Below are 19,041 nucleotides of genomic sequence, written 5' to 3' on the forward strand. Positions count from 1 at the left end.
GAGACATTTTTATTGTGTCTCTTTTAATCTACAGATTCCCACCTTTTGTTTTTTCTTTGCATTTTATTTGTTTAAAAAGATCAACTGGGTCGTTTGTCCTGTTAGTTTCCCATAATGTGGATTTTGCTGATTGTATTCTCAGGGAAGTTTTTAATGTGTGTGTTGTGTTTTTTTTTCACCTTAATTTTCTATAAATTGGTAGTTAAATCTGGAGGCTTGATCAGATGTTATTTTACTTAAAAAAATTTTTTTGCAAAGATGCTTCATAGGTGGTAGTGAGTAAAGGAAGTACTTCCACAAGGAGACATTTAACATCTTAATGTCTCTCAGAGCCATTCCTGATCATTTCCTGGGTCCTTGGATTCTTTGGGGTTGCACAGGACTTTTAATCTAGGGCATCTACTTCATCTGATCTCCCATCTACTTTTCCCCACGTCATTGACTTGAGGAGTGAACGTGTAGCATTTCACTAGTTAGAAGAAGGCTGTCGTGAGGAGCGGGGGGTGCTGCAAGGCATCGCATCAGAAACGCAGGCCGTGTTCTGCAAGAACAAATCGCGTTTGACTGGAGCGCTTGTCACGGAACTGAGGAGCGGGAAGGGTTGACACAAAGGACGTGTTTGGGGATGGCGGCCTTTCGCAGCCATCTCTGAAGAACCTGTGAGGGTTGGAGTGAAGATCGTCAACGTGGACAGGAGTGTGGTGGGCGGGGCGTGGGGACCCCTGTGGCAGCCCGGAGTGAGTAGAACTTGGCTTTAGGGTGCTGTGGGGTGGAGACAGGCCTTGTTGACATGAGGTAGATGGGCATGGCTTGGTCTTGTGGGCAGAGTCGAGGAAGAGAAGGTGCCATATGAAGCCTCAGAAACCAGGAGTGGCCTTGCTCCCAGAAAGTGTAAGAAAGGCAGAAGGTGTGAGACTGTACCTGCGGGTGCTGACTGTACCTGTGATGTAAACAAGACCCTTAGTTTCATGGAGTTTACATTTGGTGACAGACGTAAGTAAGGTGATGACAGAGTGAGGGGTGAGGGACAGAGGGCGGGTGGTTCCAGAGAGAAAGCCCTGCCCTGTCACAGGGCTTCCCTCTGGCTCGCTCCACAGAGATGGGGAATCCAGGGGAAGCCCCTAAAACGACTTGAAGAGCACAGCTTCCCGCCGTTCTGTGTGGTGGTGCGGAGGTGCCAGGGTTTTGGGGTTTGTGCGGCGCTGTTCGCACCGGAGGGCCCAGGGTGCGGTGGGACGGGGTGTTGGTGACAAGCCTGTGTTTCTGGCCGCAGGAACGGGCACGCTCTCCTGGCGTTCATGTTCTCTCGACAAGAGGGCAAGCTGAACCGGCAGCAGACCATGGAACTCGGGCACCACATCCTGAAGGCACACATTTTCAAGGTGAGACACACACCACCGTGACGACGGCTCTCACTGCTGTCGTCCGGGTCTTGTTCAGTTCTTGGTTTTAGAGAATTTCAGCAGCTTTATCAGCCCTCTCAGCCCTCCATGAGCCCCATTCCAAACACAGCCCCTCCCTTCTCCCTAAAAGTAACCACTGTTTGGAGTTATAGTCACTCACCTGTGTATCTAAATGCGAGGGTCATGTATTTACTGTCTCTCCCCCCCCCCCCCCCCTTTAAGTCCCTTTTAAGTTTCTTTCCACCTGAACTTGCCATTTCATTCATTCCCTTTGGTTTCCTGGTTCTTTAGTTCTCAAAGAACATGAGTTACTTGACCTCTAGTTTGTTTGTTTGTTTCTGTAGTCGGACAGTTTATTTTACTGAATTTAGAATCACATTCAGCTGGAACTCTAGTTTTGCACCACCTGGATTTTCTGATTGTTTTTATTTCTCAGGATCTAGTTCATGATCCTCTGGATTTCTTATTTGGTAGTTGCACCTAGAGGCTTAATCAGATTCAGGTTTGATGTTTTCCCCCAGGGTGTCACGATTACTTCCTGGTTATACTTGGGGTTCACACTCCATGTAACTCTGTGTGGGGTTCCTGCATCAGGAGGCACAGCGTCTGTGTTGCCTCTCTGGTGGGATGCCATCAGCTGCTGCAGGTCTCTGCCTGGACCATGCACTCGGTGTGGGTTACAGAATGGTGATGTTTTCTCATTGATTCTTCCTTTGATTGACTGGAAAACTTCTAGGAAGAAAAGAAACTTTCTCCTCATCTGCCATCTCTTTCCTCAGGCCTACAGGCTGAGCGCAGAGGCAGGCTAGGTGCTCGCCCCTTGGTTTTCAGGAGAGAAGGCTCGCAGGTCCGGGCATTCTTTCCACAGCTCTCAGCGTGTCCGCTTGCACCCGCACCCTGGGGGTCCCACCCGCTTCAGCCCAGCGCTGCAGGTGGGGAAGGAGACGCTGAGGCCATTTGTCTCCGATTCCTTCCAGGGCCTCAGTAAGAAGACGGGGATCTCCTCGAGCCATCTCCAAGCCCTGTGGATCGGGTACAGCACGGAGGGGCTGTCTGCCGCCCTCGCCTCGCTCAGGAACCTCTACACGCCCAATGTGAAGGTGAGCGAGCCCTGTGCCCTGTGCCCGTGCCCATGCCTACTGCCCTTTTCCCAACAGTCCTGCCCTCCCCCTCCCTGGGCTGTGGCCAGAAGCCACGGAGGAGCTTCTGATGATGCTCTTCTCCGAAGTCGAAGTCGGTCCCTTTCTCTTCTGCCCGCTGGGCTAGCTTTCCCGGGGCAGGAAGCCGTGGGTGGGCGGGGCTGCGCTGTGGGCCTGTGGTGGTTTCAGAGGGATGTGATAAGGAAGCAGTTCACACAGAAAACCAAAGGCCAGCGGGAGAGTCCAGGGAAAGTGATTTTTAAATGCCCTGAGTTTCTAATCTGGACTACCTCTCTATGGCTCATAGGAAATTGCACGTCGGTGAGGGACAGAGTGATAGGGACACAGAGGAAACGGCCGCCTAGGTTTCGTGTACGTGCGTGTTTACGACCGTGGAATGCGTTTCAGGGTCGCCCGCTGCTGAGCCAGGGGCTTCCTCAGCCTTGGTCCGTGGCTGTCATGTCACCATCTTCTTTTTAGAGTAGATTTCAGCCCTCATTTTAACGAAGTCTAAGAATCTAAAGCACACAGAGGCCACGTACCTGGTTAAATCCACAGAGAAGGGGTAACCACCCCAAAGTGTGGGAATTACTGCTTTACCTGATGGCAGCTTGCAACCACCTTTTCCAGTGTAAACTGAAATGAGATCATAAATACTTTCACCTTTTAGATTGCTCACCCACCTCACCCATGTGCTGGACTCCAGGCCTTTCGGCCGCAGGCCCTGGCATGCCCGGCTGCCTGCACAGGCGCTGAGGCAGTTCCCAGGGAGTCGGGCCCTGCCTGTGAGCGACCTCCGTGAAAACAGTCATACCTGCCCCCCCTTTAGCAGGAGGGTGACCGACGTGGTCATGCAACAAAGGACAGACGGAGCCCTGTATGCTCCAGGCACGCCTTCCACGTCTCACTTTGGGTTCATCAGACTCAGCTGGAAAGGGCGCCACATGCCCCAGAAATGGCACTCCCGGGAGACTTCTGCACCTCTTCTCCCCGCCACCCCCCTGCTCCCAGCACCTCGCACCTTGGAGGTGTGACTGGGGACTTGGGCTTGCAGAGGGCTTCCCATGCCCAGTGGGGCTTAGCTCTGCCCCTCTTCTCCTTTCCCTGCCTTCCTGGTGGATTCTTTTCCTTCTCGTCCCCTGCAGAGGGGAGGGTGGCAATGCTGACGGAGAAGCCTGGGGTCAGAGGGACCTAGCAGTGCTCTGACCCGGGAGCCCTGCTGCCCGGTACAGGGCCCTGGGTGGGTTAGAGAAAGGCCACCGCCTCCAGGTGGACGCAGACGGGCCTTTGCAGAGATGAAGTGCCGCCTCGTGCTGGTGGACTTGCCCCCTCTGAGGGCTCAAGACTTGATGGGCAAGGGGCTCATTGGGTTTCAGTCTGACGTGCCCCTTGGCCAGGCGCCTGGGAGCAGAGCTCGCCTGGAGGACCGCTCCCGGGACCCTGTGCTCTGCCCGCCCCTTCGCATGTTTGCACCTCTGTCCAGACCTGAGGTTTGCGTGCCTGTGTCTCAGCTGAACCCCCACGCAAGCTTAAGGGGCAGGGGGACAGGGAAGCTGTTTTTGTAGTTACGGGAATTGGCTTCAGACTGCTGCTACCGATCAAAGGAAGCTCTTCCTGTCTAGATGGAGTTACTGGAAAAGAAAGGTGGCAAACACAGCTGAGTTTAGACCTCACGTAATAAAATATTTGTATTAAGAATTTTGGTTCTACTTAGATTTTATAGAAATTGGTTTGAATTTACTATAATAATGACATTGTTTCATCTTTTGTCTCAGCTAAAAGTGTACCTTTTGGCTTGTCCATAATTAAGAAAATTCTATAACAATGGCCACGAAGAAAGAAATAAAGAATAACAATGGCAATATCTGTTTTTACTATTTTAATGAGTTGCGGGCTCAGACATTATTCATCCCGTACAGAGAAATTTAAATGGGAAACGTCACACTCTGTTGAATATGAGCTTTTAAGACAGTAAATTGAAGGTACAGCATAACAATATAATGACCTGGACCCTCCTGGGATTATAAACTTTCCTGTCTAACATACTTGCACTTTTAAGAGTCTTTCATCTTCACTTCGTTTTAGAGAACTCCTGTGTCACCTACGTCTACGCTGTCCCTGAAATTCTACAACATGCTTATAGAATTTTGAGGCTTTCCATTATCCTTCTGTTTCCTTTTATCTTCCAAGAAAAAAAATAAAAGGGTTTTCACAGAATCTTCAGCAAATTACAGTAATTTAAAATTATGCATGCAATTAAGGAACTTTTTTTAGAGAGTATTAAATGTTGTCATACAGGCACGGATGTCATTTTGAGCAATAATTGCAGTTTGCCACTTTGGTAAATTAAAGTGACTTTGCTCCAGAATGATTGCTTGGTAGATGCATTTTAATTTTAATGGCATGCCAGTGACTTCTAACAATGGAGTCTCCCGTTACCAGGCCAGCGCCGTGCCAGCCCAGCCCTGGCGGCCCACTGGGGTCCTTGCCACCCGGCCTCCAGGCTCCCGTCCAGCTGGCTGCCTGGCTCACACTGTCCCATCAGACTGGCTGCCAGCCACGGGCTTCCCAAGGCTATGGACGTGGGAGAATTTGCGTTGCGATTCTTCCCTCGGCTGAAGGCAGGGAGGAGAGGAGACAGAGTTAGGCATGGACTTGGCCTTCCTTCCCTTGGCGGAGAGGGTCCAGGCGTGTTCTGCGTGACAGGCAGGCGGCACAGCACACTGTGTAAGCCTGCTATCGTGGCTGTGACCCTCCGGTAACGATTGAGGAAACTGGTACTCGCACCTGCTGACCATGCCAGCCAGCGCCTTGCCTACCTCCAGCCCCTTTTCTGCTTTCTTGCATTCATTAAACCCAGAAGTTTATAGATAATATTGGCATTTCTAAATGTTACCCAAGGAGACCGTCTGTGATGGTGGTGGTTGGAAAATTTCCATGTTGGGGGGGGAAATGTAGAGGACGAACCACTTAAACCCTGTCCTTGAATGCAGAGTAATCTTAGCTCGAGCTGCTGCTTACACCACTGACTGCTCTGTGGCAGTAGTTAGTTTTGTGCCCAGGAATAGTCTGTGCTTTGTCCCCTCTGAGCCTCAGTTTTCAAACCTATAAATTGGAGGTAACAAAAGAGCCTTTCTCATAAGGATGGGAAACCTCACTGAGGTGTTAAAGCTCTTGGAAAATACTGGACCTTTATTCCTGGGCAAGTGAATTATTCTCATTTGTGCTTTGTCTCCTTCCTGGAGACCGAGACTCGGCTGTAGGCACCTGAGAACTTCCGGATGTGTCTGTGGCTGGTGGCGAGAGGAGCTGCCCACCGTGAGTTTTTGTTGGGTCCAGGTGACTCCTGTCTGCTCTCAAATAAGCGTGAGGTCTCCTGCGCTCGGGGCTGGTGAACAGCTCGGGGAGAACAGACCTCGGGCGGCCAGGTGCCTGGGGCAGAGCGCCCTCCTGTGCCTTCCAGCGTCGGGGACCTGGGTTCCTGTCCCTTCTGAAGATCCTGTGAAAAGTGATTGCAATGATAGCAGTTGAACTTATTTAGCACTTCCAGGATGCTGAGGACTGTGCTAAGTGCTTTATGTGTGTCTGTGTATGTCACGTTCATTTTTAATCTTAACAACAACCCAGTGAGGTGAAGCTGTTTTTATCTCCACTTCGCAGATGAGAATGAGAGCAGTTAATAGCTTGCCCCAAATCACACAGCTGGAAGGTGCCTGGCTAAGAGCAAGCCCCGGCCGCACCGGGGCATTGATCACCGCACGTGTTTGCAGCCCTGGCTGCCAACCAGAATCACTGGGGAGCTCGTGCCCGAGCCAAGGCAGAGTCTCCACGGGGGCTCGGCATTGGAAACTTTCCGGCTCCCGGATGGTTTCAGCGTGCAGCAGGTGAAGAACCATGGGTTAGCCCTGGCCGGGGTTTCTCAGTGATCAGAGCATCGGCCCTCACACCAAAGGGTCTCAGGTTCGATTCCCTGTCAAGGGCATGTGTCTGGGTTGCAGGCTTAATCCCTGGCCCAGTTGGGGTGTGTGCTGGAGGCAACCAATCGATGTGCTTCTCTCACATTGATGTCTTTCTTCTCTCCCCCACCCCTCCCTAAAAAAAAAAAAAATCAATGGAAAAATATCCTCGGGTAAGGATTAACAAAAAAAAGAACCATGGGTTAGGGCAGTGGTCGGCAAACCGCAGCTCATGAGCCACATGCGGCTCTTTGGCCCCTTGAGTGTGGCTCTTCCACAAAATACCACGTGTGGGCGCGCACGTACAGTGCAATTGAAACTTCGTGGCCCATGCACAGAAGTCAGTTTTCGGCCTGGGCGAGTCTATTTTGAAGAAGTGGTTCTAATGCCGAGCCACACTCGGGGGGGCCAAAGAGCCGCATGTGGCTCGAGAGCCGCGGTTTGCTGACCACTGGGTTAGGGAAAGATCCACAAACCAATTGGGGGTTAAGCAGTAAAAATACCCATAGCATTGCACCATCAAAGGAAATGTTTTTCCCAATAAGCAGATGAAGTGTGAATTATAGGTGAACATTGGTACCATCCAGGTAATGTCTTATAAGGTATTGGCAAGACAGTTCTGAAAGTACACCTTCTGACATTGTTGACAGAGAGCACCTGTGGGGTAGAATGGGGTGGTCTACTGGCTGTTTTCTCAGGAGGCACCTGAAGAGCAGAGAAGTTGAGTAATATTCTGAAAATCACACAGCAAGTTAGTTAAGGGGCTGATTGTGAACTTAGACTATTTAACCCATCATCTTTTTCTCTTAGGTTATGGATCTCAAGAGGGGCTGGGATTGGTGGAGAGCAGAGAGGGTAACTGGCTGTCCGGGTCACCCAGGGAATTTACAAACGATTATTGCCAGTCCTGTGGTGACCAGAGTCTGGTGGGCCTCTCAGTGATAGGATGTTACGTGTTTTGGAAAAGCTGCCAGGATTCTCCTGTATTCCTCTGGGTACGAGTCGATTTCCTCGGCTTTGTAAGATCCCCAGGTATTTTCCCCAGCATTATCCTATTCTTTCCGTACTAAATGGTAGTTGCTTAAGGGGAAATCATTTTCTGAAAAACCCTTAACTTTTGTTTAGCACTTACCATTTTAAATACTTTTGAATCCTACTTGAGTCCTGCGCTGCTTTTAAGAGCAAACCCACGTGGATTTGTCTGGCAGAGGTGCCGCCTTGTGGTAAATGTCAGTGTTAGCTCAGGGACACCTTTCCTGGTCTCTCTTCCGTGAGTTCTCTGCCTTTCCACCCACAGTGCTGGCTGGCGGTGGGAGGCTGGAGGCTGAGCTGGTGCTCACCTGGGTGGGGCTAAAAGATGTCCCCCTCTGATGGTTGTAAGAAACGGGGTGAGTGCTGTGGGTCATGGGGTCTCCTTGGCACTTGTATTCGATCTTTCCTTCCTTAACTGTCACTGATGTCCTCGGGGTGGGGAGGATCTGATGGGGCATCCTGTCGGGGAGGGCCTTTATTTGCCACTCTTCTCTGTGAACTTTGGAATGTTACAGCCAGCACCTGGTGCAGGGCTGAGCCGGAAAGTGGGGTGTGAGGAGGGAATGCACAGCGCCTGGGGTTGATGCATGCATGGGGGTGTGGTTCTTGTGGACAAGTGTGTGCACACAAGTATGTGCACATGGGCAGAGTGGTGGGAGTGTGTTTTGTAGGGGCGGGGGGGCGGGGGGACTTTTCTCCGGTGTCCTGGCATCAGAGCAGAGACCTTTAGGAAGCAATCCTTTGTCAGTGGAATCTATGGGAAAGACGTTCCTGACAGAGGTAAAGGCCCCGAGGCTGGGGCCTGCTTGCCATTGGGCGCCCGCGTGGCCCAAGTGGGGAAGTAGAGGGGAAAGTGCTGGGAGAGGAGAGGGAGCTGGAGGGCTGGGTCACCTGGGGGTCGAGCCCCAGGGCAACCAGGACTCTTCAGAGCTTACACTTTGGGTTCTAACCTGTCCGTATGCTGCACACGATTCCAAGTTGTGTTCTCACCACCTAGTAATATTAATTTCTATCAGTTTGTAAAAATTCTGTCAGCTACTCTCGTGGACACATATCATTGAGAGAACTTGAATTTTATATGACTTGCCGTCTTCCTGCATCTTTTAATGATCCCTTGTGACTCTAGTCAAATGAACGACACGGTGTCTGTGGTTTCCACACCTCGTGGGCAGCCTGGAGGCCTGCCAGGGCCTGTCAGGGGAGTGATTGATGCTGGCCCGGGCCACTGAAGGGAACCGTTTGAAGAAATGCAGTGGGCATTTTAATAGGTGTTAAAGGGCTGTCGTTTTTTTTCAGTGATCTGGAGATATGCAGGAGACATTAGTAGAGCTACAATGTGCATACGGTATTCTATGATTTTATTTTAAAATCTCTAGGTAAACTCCCCCTTGGATCATGTCTGGATCCAGGTAACTTCAGTGGGTGGTGGGCGGGGTAATTGGAAAAGACCATTTTTTAGGAGTCCTGTGCTGCTGACAGTCCCAGGGGCACACGTTTTCATGCGTCTGCTTTTTCTGCACTTCCTGGTGAGGAAAAGACAGTATTTGCCTTTACTTTTGGCCTTGTTATCTCACTGTTAAGTATTTAATCCCGTGATGATCATCTCATTGCCAGGAAAAGGAGTTTTGTTTTTATCTGATTAAGCAGTGGTTTTTCAAAGTGCGGACCCCAGACCAGCAGCATCAGGAGAAGCTGGGAACTTGTGGAAAGGGCACCTTCTCGGGCCTGACCCCAGCACCCCAGGTCCAGTAGGTGGGGCCTGAGTCTGTGCTTTTAATTTTTTTTTTTTTAATTTTAGTTAAAAAACCAACACACAAGCCTGGCTGGTGTAGCTCAGGGGTTGAGTGTCGACCTGTGAACCTGTCATGGTTCTATTCCTGGTCAGGGCACATGCCTGGGTTGCAGGCTTGATCCTTGGTGGGGAAGTATGCAGGAGGCAGCCGATTAATGATTCTCCCTTATCATTGATGTTTCTCTCTCTCTCTCTCTCTATCTATCTCTCTCTCTCTCTCCCTCCACCTCCCTTCCTCTCTGAAATCAATAAAAATATACTTTACAAAAACCATATACAACAATATAAAATTTACTATATTAACTATATATATATATATTTTTTTAAATTACTTTATTGATTAAGGTATCACATATTTGTCATCAACCCCCCCCCCCATTCCCATCCCAAACCCCCCCACACGCATGCCCCCATCCCCCTGTTGTCCGTGATCACTGGTTGGGCTCATATGCAAGCACACAAGTCCTTTGGTTGATCTTAACTATATTTTTAAAATTGTCTTATTTAAGTATATTAGTGATATTGGTATATATTAGTGATATTGGGTTCAGGTGTACAATATAGTGATTTGACCTTTTTATACCTTACAGTGTGATCACCCCACTAATTCTTGTAATCACCTGTCACCATGCAAACTTACCACAATATTATTGACTAGATTCCCCTTCACCTTATTCATCCACCCCACCCTACCCCTGGTAATCATTCCTATGGTCTCTATTTTATCTTAATTATTTTTAAGTGTAGACTTCAGCAAAGTATATTCACATTATTGCACAGTAGATCTCCAGAGTTCTTCATCATGTAAAACTAAGTCACGATACTCATTAAACAGCTCTCATTACACCTTCCCCCTAGCCCTGGGCAACCACCATTCTGCTTTCTGTCTCTCTGATATGACTACTATAGGTACCTCATATAAGTGGGATCATATAGTATTTATCTCTCTGTGACTGGCTTATTTCACTTAGCATAACGTCCATAAGTTTCATCCATGTTGTAGCACGTGTCAGAATTTCCTTCCTTTTACTTTTTTTATTTATTTTTATTCATTGATATGAGAGAGAGAGAGAGAAGAGAGAGAGAGAGAGAGAGAGAGAGATTGATAGAAAGAGAGAGAGAGAGAGATTTGTTGTTCCACTTATTTATGTATTCATTGGTTGTTTCTTTTATGTGTCCTGACTGGGGATCAAACCCTCTACCTTGGCCTGTCAGGATGACTGACACTCTGACCAACTGAGCTACCCAGCCAGGATGAGAATTTCCTTTTAAAGGCTGACTAATACTCCATTGTACGCACAGGCATATACCGCATTTTGTTTATTCATTCAACCATTGAGGGACATTCGGTTTGCTTCCATCTCTTGGCTGTTGGGGCTAATGCTGCAGTGAACATGGCATTGCAGGGACCCTGATTTCATTGCCTTCGGATATATTCCCAGAAGTGGGACTGCCGGATCTTGGGGAACCTCCACACTGTTTTCCGTGGCTGCTGCACCATGTCATTCCCACCACGGAGAATGTGCCCTTGCAGCATATTCACAGGTAACACGGGTGCACACGCGAGTTGGAGAGCCACTGGATCGGAATGAGGCTACTGCCCCTCTCCACGGAAGTTGTTACAGATGTTGTGAAATTTACCTGAGAAATTAATCTCGTTGGGTGACATTCTCCAACAGGTGAGCCGGCTCCTGATTTTGGGAGGGGCCAACGTGAACTACAGGACGGAAGTGCTGAATAACGCCCCGATCCTGTGCGTCCAGTCTCACCTTGGCCATGAGGAGGTGGTCACTCTGCTCCTGGAGTTCGGTGCCTGCCTGGACGGCATGTCTGAGAACGGCATGACCGCCCTCTGCTACGCGGCCGCTGCCGGCCACATGAAGCTCGTGTGCCTGCTGGTCAAGAAGGGGGCGAGGGTAAGCAGCAGCCTTCCCCGGGGGGTGGGGCAATGTCTTCCTGTCCTCGTTAGAATTATCCCCCGGGCCAGCCTTCCATTTGTCTCTCCCTTCTTGAATCGCAATGAACTGAAATTGCTAGGTAAACAGAAAGGGTGAGCTCAGCACTGCCGTGGGATACCACCTGAGTGGGTGCTCCAGTGCGCAGCCTTGGAGAGCCAGGGGCCGGGTGTTCGGCTCCTAAACTCTTACTCTGCTTACTGTTGCCCCAGGGGAGGCAGGCTACCAGGGGGATTCCTGGCACCAGTGGCACGAGTAGGGCCATCCTTTCAAAAGCCTGCAAGTGCGGACCTAGATAGAACTTACCGGAATTTAACAGCACCAATTGAGTGAAAAGATCTACATGTTTCATTTTTTTTCCCTCTCTCCTTGTCCCATTTCATTTCATGCCTTTTTTTAAAAACAATAAAAATGAGTTCTGTGAGCTTAGAAGCCATGTGCCTGAGCACGTGGATCCAGGAGCCAGACAGCCCAGAATCCTTATTTCTCCAGCTGCCAGCTGGGACGTTGGGCAAGTTGTTGAGGCTGCGTGCCTCAGGCTTCCCACCTGTGAGATGGGCATGGCAACCGTGTCTGCCACAGGGCCGTTGTGTGAGCATTAAGTACGTCAATGTATTAACGTTATTATTAGATCAGTTACTCTGGGACTATCGATGTTAACAGATTGAATGAGAACAGTGCCAAGCTCACAGTAAACTCTGTTTAGGTTTACTGTAAGCATTTCTTGGGGGCCAGGGGGATGTGCTTTTGAATAACAATAGAAACAAATCGCTGATGTCTTTATACTAATTAGGATACCGAAGGTTCAACAAAAAGACACTAGGCTTCTAGTAACTGTGGGAGCCCTTTTTTATTTTCTCTCAAAAACACATTTGGGATGTATGGACTTTAATTTTAGCACAAGGAAGAAGAGAAATGTTGCTGAGAGGCCTTCCCAGTGGGCGCATTAGTGCACATCAGCACGCCTCCATTTCCACATCCAGACTGTGACTTAGCTTTATTCGGAGGCCAGACACCCCCTTCCATCCCAGCTGAAAGGTCTGTAGGAGGGCAAGGGTCACGTTGGTGGCTCTTGCAAAGCCTCTGGGTGGGGGTGCAGGGCATTCCCAGAATTTGGAAGCAAGGAGAGGCTGGACCCTCCGCTCCTCTTTCAGCCCAGTATTCCCGAGTTTAGACGGAATGACGCGTTATCGGCTGCCTTTGGGCCTTCAGGAGGTATGCAGCACTCGGACACTCTGTGGCGAGCTGGCCTTCCCGGCTCTGTAGCCACGCTTGACATGCTGACAGGTCCCAGGTCGCCTGCCTCCTTCCCCAATCTGTCGCCACTCAGAGTCCCTTCCTTGTTTAGAGCTGGGTTTTCCAAATACCTCCCTTTTGCCGGCTCTCCTGGCTTGGTGACTAAAGAACTGCTCTGTGCCCCCAGAATGTAGCCTGTCACAGCCCGTTAGAATGTCTTCCTCCAGGAACTGGAGTCGGTGAGCACAGGGCTTTGGCTGAGGTTTCTATCTGTGTCCTAACACGTGCTCCCCAGAGAACTCAGAGCTCCCAGTTGTTTGCTGGAGAGACACGGAGTGAGCAGGGTGCGCTGTGACAGTCTACAAAGGGAACCCGAGCCCTGGCCGAGTGCCTTCATTCCGTCGAAGTAATTCCAACAGGACTCTGTTCTCCGGAAAGACGCACTGGGACACGGACCCAGTACCTGTGTTTGCACACAGACAGCATTTGTGTGGGACCCATGTTCCCAGAGCAAAGGTGATGCTAAATGGTGACCTTTGCTCCTGCCTTCCAGTTGGACCACTTGGATAAGAAAGGCCAGTGTGCACTGGTCCACAGCGCACTGAGGGGCCACAGCGACGTTCTGCAGTACCTGCTGGCCTGCGAGTGGTCGGCAGGTGCACCCCAGCCAGGTGCACTGAAGAAGAGCCACGCCCTGCAGCAGGCATTGACGGCGGCCGCCAGCATGGGCCACAGCTCGGTGAGTGGGGCTGCGGGGTTCCCTCTTGGGGAACTGGAAGCTGTGGTGCACTGGGCGGGTACTTGTGCAGGTCGCCTTCTTCCGAGTTGCTAGCTGGTGATGCACGGAAGAAAAGAAGGTAAAGGAGGGTTTGGAGAAACAGCCTTTGGTTGGACCGTGCGTGACCGTGATCCAGGGTCTCGGCGTCACACCCTTCCTATGAGAGGAAGCCCCAAGCCCACAGTGTCAAGTGCGTATGTGGGCTCACATGACGGGGAGGCCTCTCCCACACGGAGTCCTTCATAATATTCATAGCGTTCATTCTCTACTCTTCCTTGTCTCTTTTTTAAAATGGATTGTTAAGAGAGGAAGGGAGAGGGAGAGAGAGTGAGAGAGAGAGAAACATCGATCCCGACCTGAGATGGCACCCCTAACCTGGGTATGTGCCCTGACAGGGACTCGAACCAGCCACCTTTTGGTGTCCTGGACAGTGCTCCAACCAACTGAGCCACCAGCCAGGGCTTCCGTGCCTTCTCTCTTCTACTTTCATCCTCTTGCCCTGCTGCCTTACTTTTTATCCCCACTTTGGTTCATTCTTTTGTCCTTGTGGTCTTTTAAAAATCACATGGAATCCGAATTCTAAAATTGTCCTTGAGTATTTGAAAGATTTTAAAAATAGAACCTCAGTGCTCTCGTAGCCTGTAAAAACGCTTACCGCTTCGCAGCTCCTGCGCTGAAGGAAAACTCCACCAGCAGTTCAGTAGAGCACTTATTTCTGGTAGACGTTGGCATTCCTTGGTTTGAGGTGTAATTGTCACCTCCTGACCAGTGTGTCTGAATTTAATATTTTACGTGCTCCCTTCTACGTATTTCTCTCCCTGTGTGATCCTCAAGCAATCAGAGTTGCCAGTATTTGGTAAGAGTTGTCCCTACAATGATTTAGAATAAATTTGGATGCAAAGCTGGTTGGCTGGCGCACTTTTGATATTTAAAACACAAGAGCAAACATACACACCTCTGTACGCATGCACACACACACACACACATTAAAAATACACATACATAATACTTCAACACAAATATATTGCATAAAGTTAAAAGCAGAAGCATATAAGAGGATGCAGCTCTCTTAAGAGAGTCATGAGAGATTTACACAAATATGAAATAATACCAGTCCACTTACATGTTTTAGTTCTGAAAAAAATACTTGTTTTATTTTTTTAAAAACCATATTTCATAAAAATACGTTAAATATTATTTATAATGGGTTTATGATAAGCTCAACTTGTTTTAAAGCTGGCTGAGAAGAATGCTGTACAAAAGCAACCTCAGCCTCGCCAGTAACAACTTCGTAGAAAAGGGCAGGATTCATTCACCACCTCGAAGGGTGTATGAGCTTCCTAATGCTGCTGTAACAAGTGACCACAGACTTGATGGCTTAAAGCAGCAGACACCCGTTCTCTTTTGGACCTGGAAGTCAGAAAGCTAAAGGTAAGGTGTCAGGAAGCCAGTGTTGTTTCTGGAGGCTCTAGAGGGGAATGGTGTTTAGCTTTTTTTCTAGTTTCTAGAAGCCATCTGTATTCCTTAGTTTATGGCCCTTTCCTTTGTCTTCAAAGTGCATCACTTTAACCTATGCTTCTGTCGTCCCATCTCTTCCTTCCTCTGCCCTGTTGTTCCTGTCCCTCTTCCAGGGCTGCTGTGATTATGTCAGGTGTATATGAGCTATGCCCCTGTAATTCAGGGCCATCATCCCTTTCAAGATCCGTAATCACATGTGCACATTCCCTCTTGCCATGCACGGTAACATTCCCAGTTTGGGGATGAAGATGTGGATGTATTGAGGAGCTGTTGCTCAGCCTACCCAAATGGGTGCAGATTGGGGGACAGGAAAATGGCTCTGCCCTCGCCTGCTCCTGCTGTTGTGCAGAGTGAAGGGTTCAGGGCTCAGATCCTTCCGATTCCCCTCGAGCCAGCATCCTGCCTCCACACCTGTGACCCCGCCTGCTCTTTGATGGGGACGATGCCCGCACAGGAAAGAATAATAACACTGTTAGTATAAAAATCATTTGGACAACGCTATTTATTTTATCTTATTGAAAAGGTATACACCGCCTTGTTTTCTTTCCTTGTGAAAATGGATTCACCATCTTCGGGCAATTTATGCAGAAGCTGCACTTTGTGTGATATCCTGTGTCCTTTGATGATTAGGCTGGCATATTTGGGTCACGTTGGAATTCATTAAAATTCCGAGTACTTGGTAATCCTGAACAATGTTGCTGAAATTCACTGCACCTTTTTTTTTTTTTTAATTCTCCTCAAAGTGAACGTGTGAATAGCATATGAATTATGCTTGAAAACGGTTTTCATTATATTTTCTCTCCTTGTGCAGCATGAGATAATCATGGTTAAAAAACAACAGACTCGCTCCTTTGATACATGGGGTATAATGATACATGGGGTATAATAAGCACATATGGCGATGAGAACTCATTAAATCACCTTGCCACTTCTGACAGGTGGTCGAGTGCTTGCTGGGACTGGAAAAGGAACATGAAATAGACGTCAATGGCACCGACACGCTGTGGGGAGAAACAGGTAATTATGGCTCCACGGCTTACAGTCTGGGCCAGCCGGATGTCGTAGCCCCCGTTCGGGCCTAATTGTCTTAAGGATGACTTGGGATACATATCGCCCTGTTGTTATTTTTATCCTGAGGCATTTGAAGCTTAGCAAATGAGTAGTAAAACTTTCCTAAAATTCAAATCATTTTGAATTAGACCAGCAGTGCCTGCGAATCTGATGACTGTCAGCTAGAAACACTGCGTCTGATGAACGTCAGCCAAAAAGACCTTGAATAAGGTGTTCCCTTATCCTAACCAGCCTGGTCTCCTGTGAGCAGGGGCAGGGCTGCCGCCCCGGGTTCAGATGAATCCAAGGTGTTCAGTGAGTAAGGCTGCGGCTGCCTGTGGAGTGAGAGCGGCCTTGGGCCTCAGGAGCTACTTAAAACACTGAGGCCAGGCTGCCAAGCCCATTTCCGTGGATGTGGGGGGAAGGGTGTGTGTTTAACTGCAGCATGGGGAGGGAGTGAGTGTATCTTAATGAAGGTCTGAGTTGGTTACTTGTCAGGTGAATATGGATAATGCTGCTTGGAGATTTTTCCATTGCACTGAATTGGTATCAGAATCATAGGACTCAAGTTACGAGTTGTTGTTGTTGAATGGGTGTAGCCAAGGGTGTTTAATGTGTGTGTCCAGGCTGTGCGCTGTGTGTGGACACAGTGTACATGGCTTCCATTTCTCCTGTGCAGATTTATTTCCACATGCTCCTGAATTATTTCCTAACCAGCCAAACGGTAGTGTGTCGAGTTTTATCAGCAAACTCATACTTAAGAAAAGCCTCAGGTGTTTGGGGGGTGAGGGTGGGGTGCAGGCCTGCACTTAAGGTCTCTGGCGCCCTCCCTCGGGGCTGCCACCGTGTGTGTGTGTGTGTGTGTGTGTGTGTGTGTGTGTGTGTGTGTGTGGCGTTGGTGCCAGCTGTCCTGGTGTCTACGGAGGAGGTGGCCTGGCCCCCATTCCAGGAAGAGTGCAGAACCCCGGACAAAGTTGGATTATACTTGGGGCTAAATGTGAGTAGATTTAAATATTGCCCTTAATTCTTTATGGAGTCTTTCCCCAACCCATTTAGATGGTATGGGCTGCTCTGTACGTTCATGAAAGAAAAGCTTCCGTCCACTTCCCTATCGTGTTGTGGGCGGCAAAGTAGGACTTTGCATGGTGCTTAGTCAGAGGGTCGGTCCCATTCCTGTGGTGGGTGTCACAGGTTTGGGCAAGTTCCTCGGCCTCCTTGTCAGATGAGGTAAATAGTACCTACTTTCCAGGATCGTGGTGAAGATAAGGAATCTCGTCCAAATGTACCCAATGTTAAGAACCCCGGGAACACTGTGCCTCAACATCCTGATTCATTAGGTCTAGGGGAGCCCCACACGCAGTTTCTTAGCAGGCATCCCAGGTGATTGTGGCTTCGGGACAGATGGGGAACCACTGGGGAAGCTGTGTGCAGGGACACAGAATGAGAGGTGCCCGTGGTGGCGAGGGGGGCCAGGTCTAATAGTAGTTAACACGCACACTGAGCCCAAAGGGGAATCCCCAGCCTTTGATACTGAAGATTTTTCTTTTCTGGAAGAAAAATCCAGAGAAGGACTGCATGTGGGGGCCCTGTGTGAGCGGTCTGCTGTGTCTCTTGCTGACCCGTCTTGAATTTTAGAATCCCCCACCCCCTTGAGAATCTGCTAGGCTGATAGCTAAAGAGACAGGTAAGAGAAACCACTATTCCCATCAGTCTTACTGAAAAGATGAATCACAGCTCAGCCCCAGCCTTCGGAAGCGCGCCCTTCAGACCACTTTGCAGCCTGGGAAGTACTCATGCCCTTCCTCAGCAGGCGCAGGGTGAAGGTCATCAGCCCAGAGTTTGAAGGATTTTTTTTTTTTTTTAACGCCAAGAAAAAGTTAATCACTGCTTCTTGGGTGTAGAGGTCCCCGATGGGCTCTCTGTGGACTGTGTCATAAAGTCAGTCTTGGCCTGACCGGTTTGGCTCAGTGGATGGAGCGTCGGCCTGCGGACTGAAGGGGTCCCAGGTTCGATTCCTATCAAGGGCATGTGCCTTGGTTGTGGGCACATCCGCAGTAGGGGGTGTGCAGGAGGCAGCTGATCGATGTTTCTCTCTCATCGATGTTGCTAAATCTCTATCCCTCTCCCTTCCTCCCTGTAAAAAAATCAATAAAATATGTTAAAAAATAAAATAGTCTTGCTGTCTCTGCATTTCCTATCTGGTACCTTTCTCCTGTGTTCCTTCAAAAATGACTGTCATTGTCTGCTACCCCAGAGCCTCCTCATTTCCAGATCTGTGGTTGTCAATGGCAGGTGCACACTGAAATCTGGCAGAGGAAGTCTTAAATGAGAGCGCATCTACAAACGTGGGGTACTGCCCAGATCGTGAGGCCGTGTTTGGGATTTGGCCACGGAAGGCCCACGTTACCTGAGCCCAAACGTCTCCTGGAGAGCGTGAGCGTGAGCGGGTAGGCCAGCTCGCAGTCCTCATCCTCACCGGGCAGCTGCCTGTGGCTCCCCCGCCTGCACGGCTGCACTGCTCTGTGTGCTGCTTCTAGTTGCTGGGGACCCTGAGAAGTGAAAGCGGTTGTTTCACTTCCTCGTTTTGTTTGGTCCTCATCCCTGGGTGTGGTCAGTGGTGTTTTGTGTCTGAGACACTCTAGCCTGGGGCTTGTCTGTCTCCAGCTGCAGCAGCTTGAGGGGAGCATCCCGAGTCTGATTCTGTCTGGAGAGTGGGACGTGGAGGGAACACCTGGAAGCTCTGGATCAATAATGCACTCATTATTTGTCTTCCAACCGTGTGTACGTTTCTACAAGTCTGTCAGTATTGCTTCAGCTGTGAGTAGCTGGTCTTTAAAATACCGGCTGCTGGGGTTGCAAGGCAGGGTCTCCTGGGTCTGTTTTTGGCTCACCTGCCTGGCGTTGAAGGGCCCCGTGTTTTCCGTGCAGTGACGCCCTGTTCCAGAAGTGGGGGCGCTAAATCTGTGCACAGAGTCCTTCCCCACTTTTCTGACGGGAGAGATGCTTGCAATCCCAGGGTATCTACCGTGTGTTGCAAATGTGTGGTTTTCATGCCTGGTGCTGATTGGAAGTAGCAGGTCATCCGTGAGAATGACAGCTGACAGTGAGAGGGAGGGGCCCCAGGGAACGGCAGACCTGTGTGAGGTCCCTCGTCACTCGGGCCAATCCAGGTGGGGATGGTG

The 19,041-nt window shown here is 49.6% G+C and overlaps 1 protein-coding gene across 1 annotated transcript in view; it reads left to right on the forward strand.

Annotated features, from left to right (window-relative positions):
- Window positions 1-19,041, forward strand: part of TANC1 (tetratricopeptide repeat, ankyrin repeat and coiled-coil containing 1) — a 184,126-nt gene that overhangs the window by 140,717 nt on the left and 24,368 nt on the right. Inside the window, exons 14-18 of the mRNA XM_054722812.1 lie at window positions 1,274-1,382; window positions 2,381-2,503; window positions 11,002-11,238; window positions 13,067-13,252; window positions 15,748-15,826. Of these exons, the coding sequence (XP_054578787.1) occupies window positions 1,274-1,382; window positions 2,381-2,503; window positions 11,002-11,238; window positions 13,067-13,252; window positions 15,748-15,826 (734 nt within the window). The remainder of the gene's footprint in view (window positions 1-1,273; window positions 1,383-2,380; window positions 2,504-11,001; window positions 11,239-13,066; window positions 13,253-15,747; window positions 15,827-19,041) is intronic.

Source organism: Eptesicus fuscus, chromosome 11 (genome assembly GCF_027574615.1).
Source record: "Eptesicus fuscus isolate TK198812 chromosome 11, DD_ASM_mEF_20220401, whole genome shotgun sequence".
In the NCBI taxonomy this organism is placed as follows: domain Eukaryota; kingdom Metazoa; phylum Chordata; class Mammalia; order Chiroptera; family Vespertilionidae; genus Eptesicus; species Eptesicus fuscus.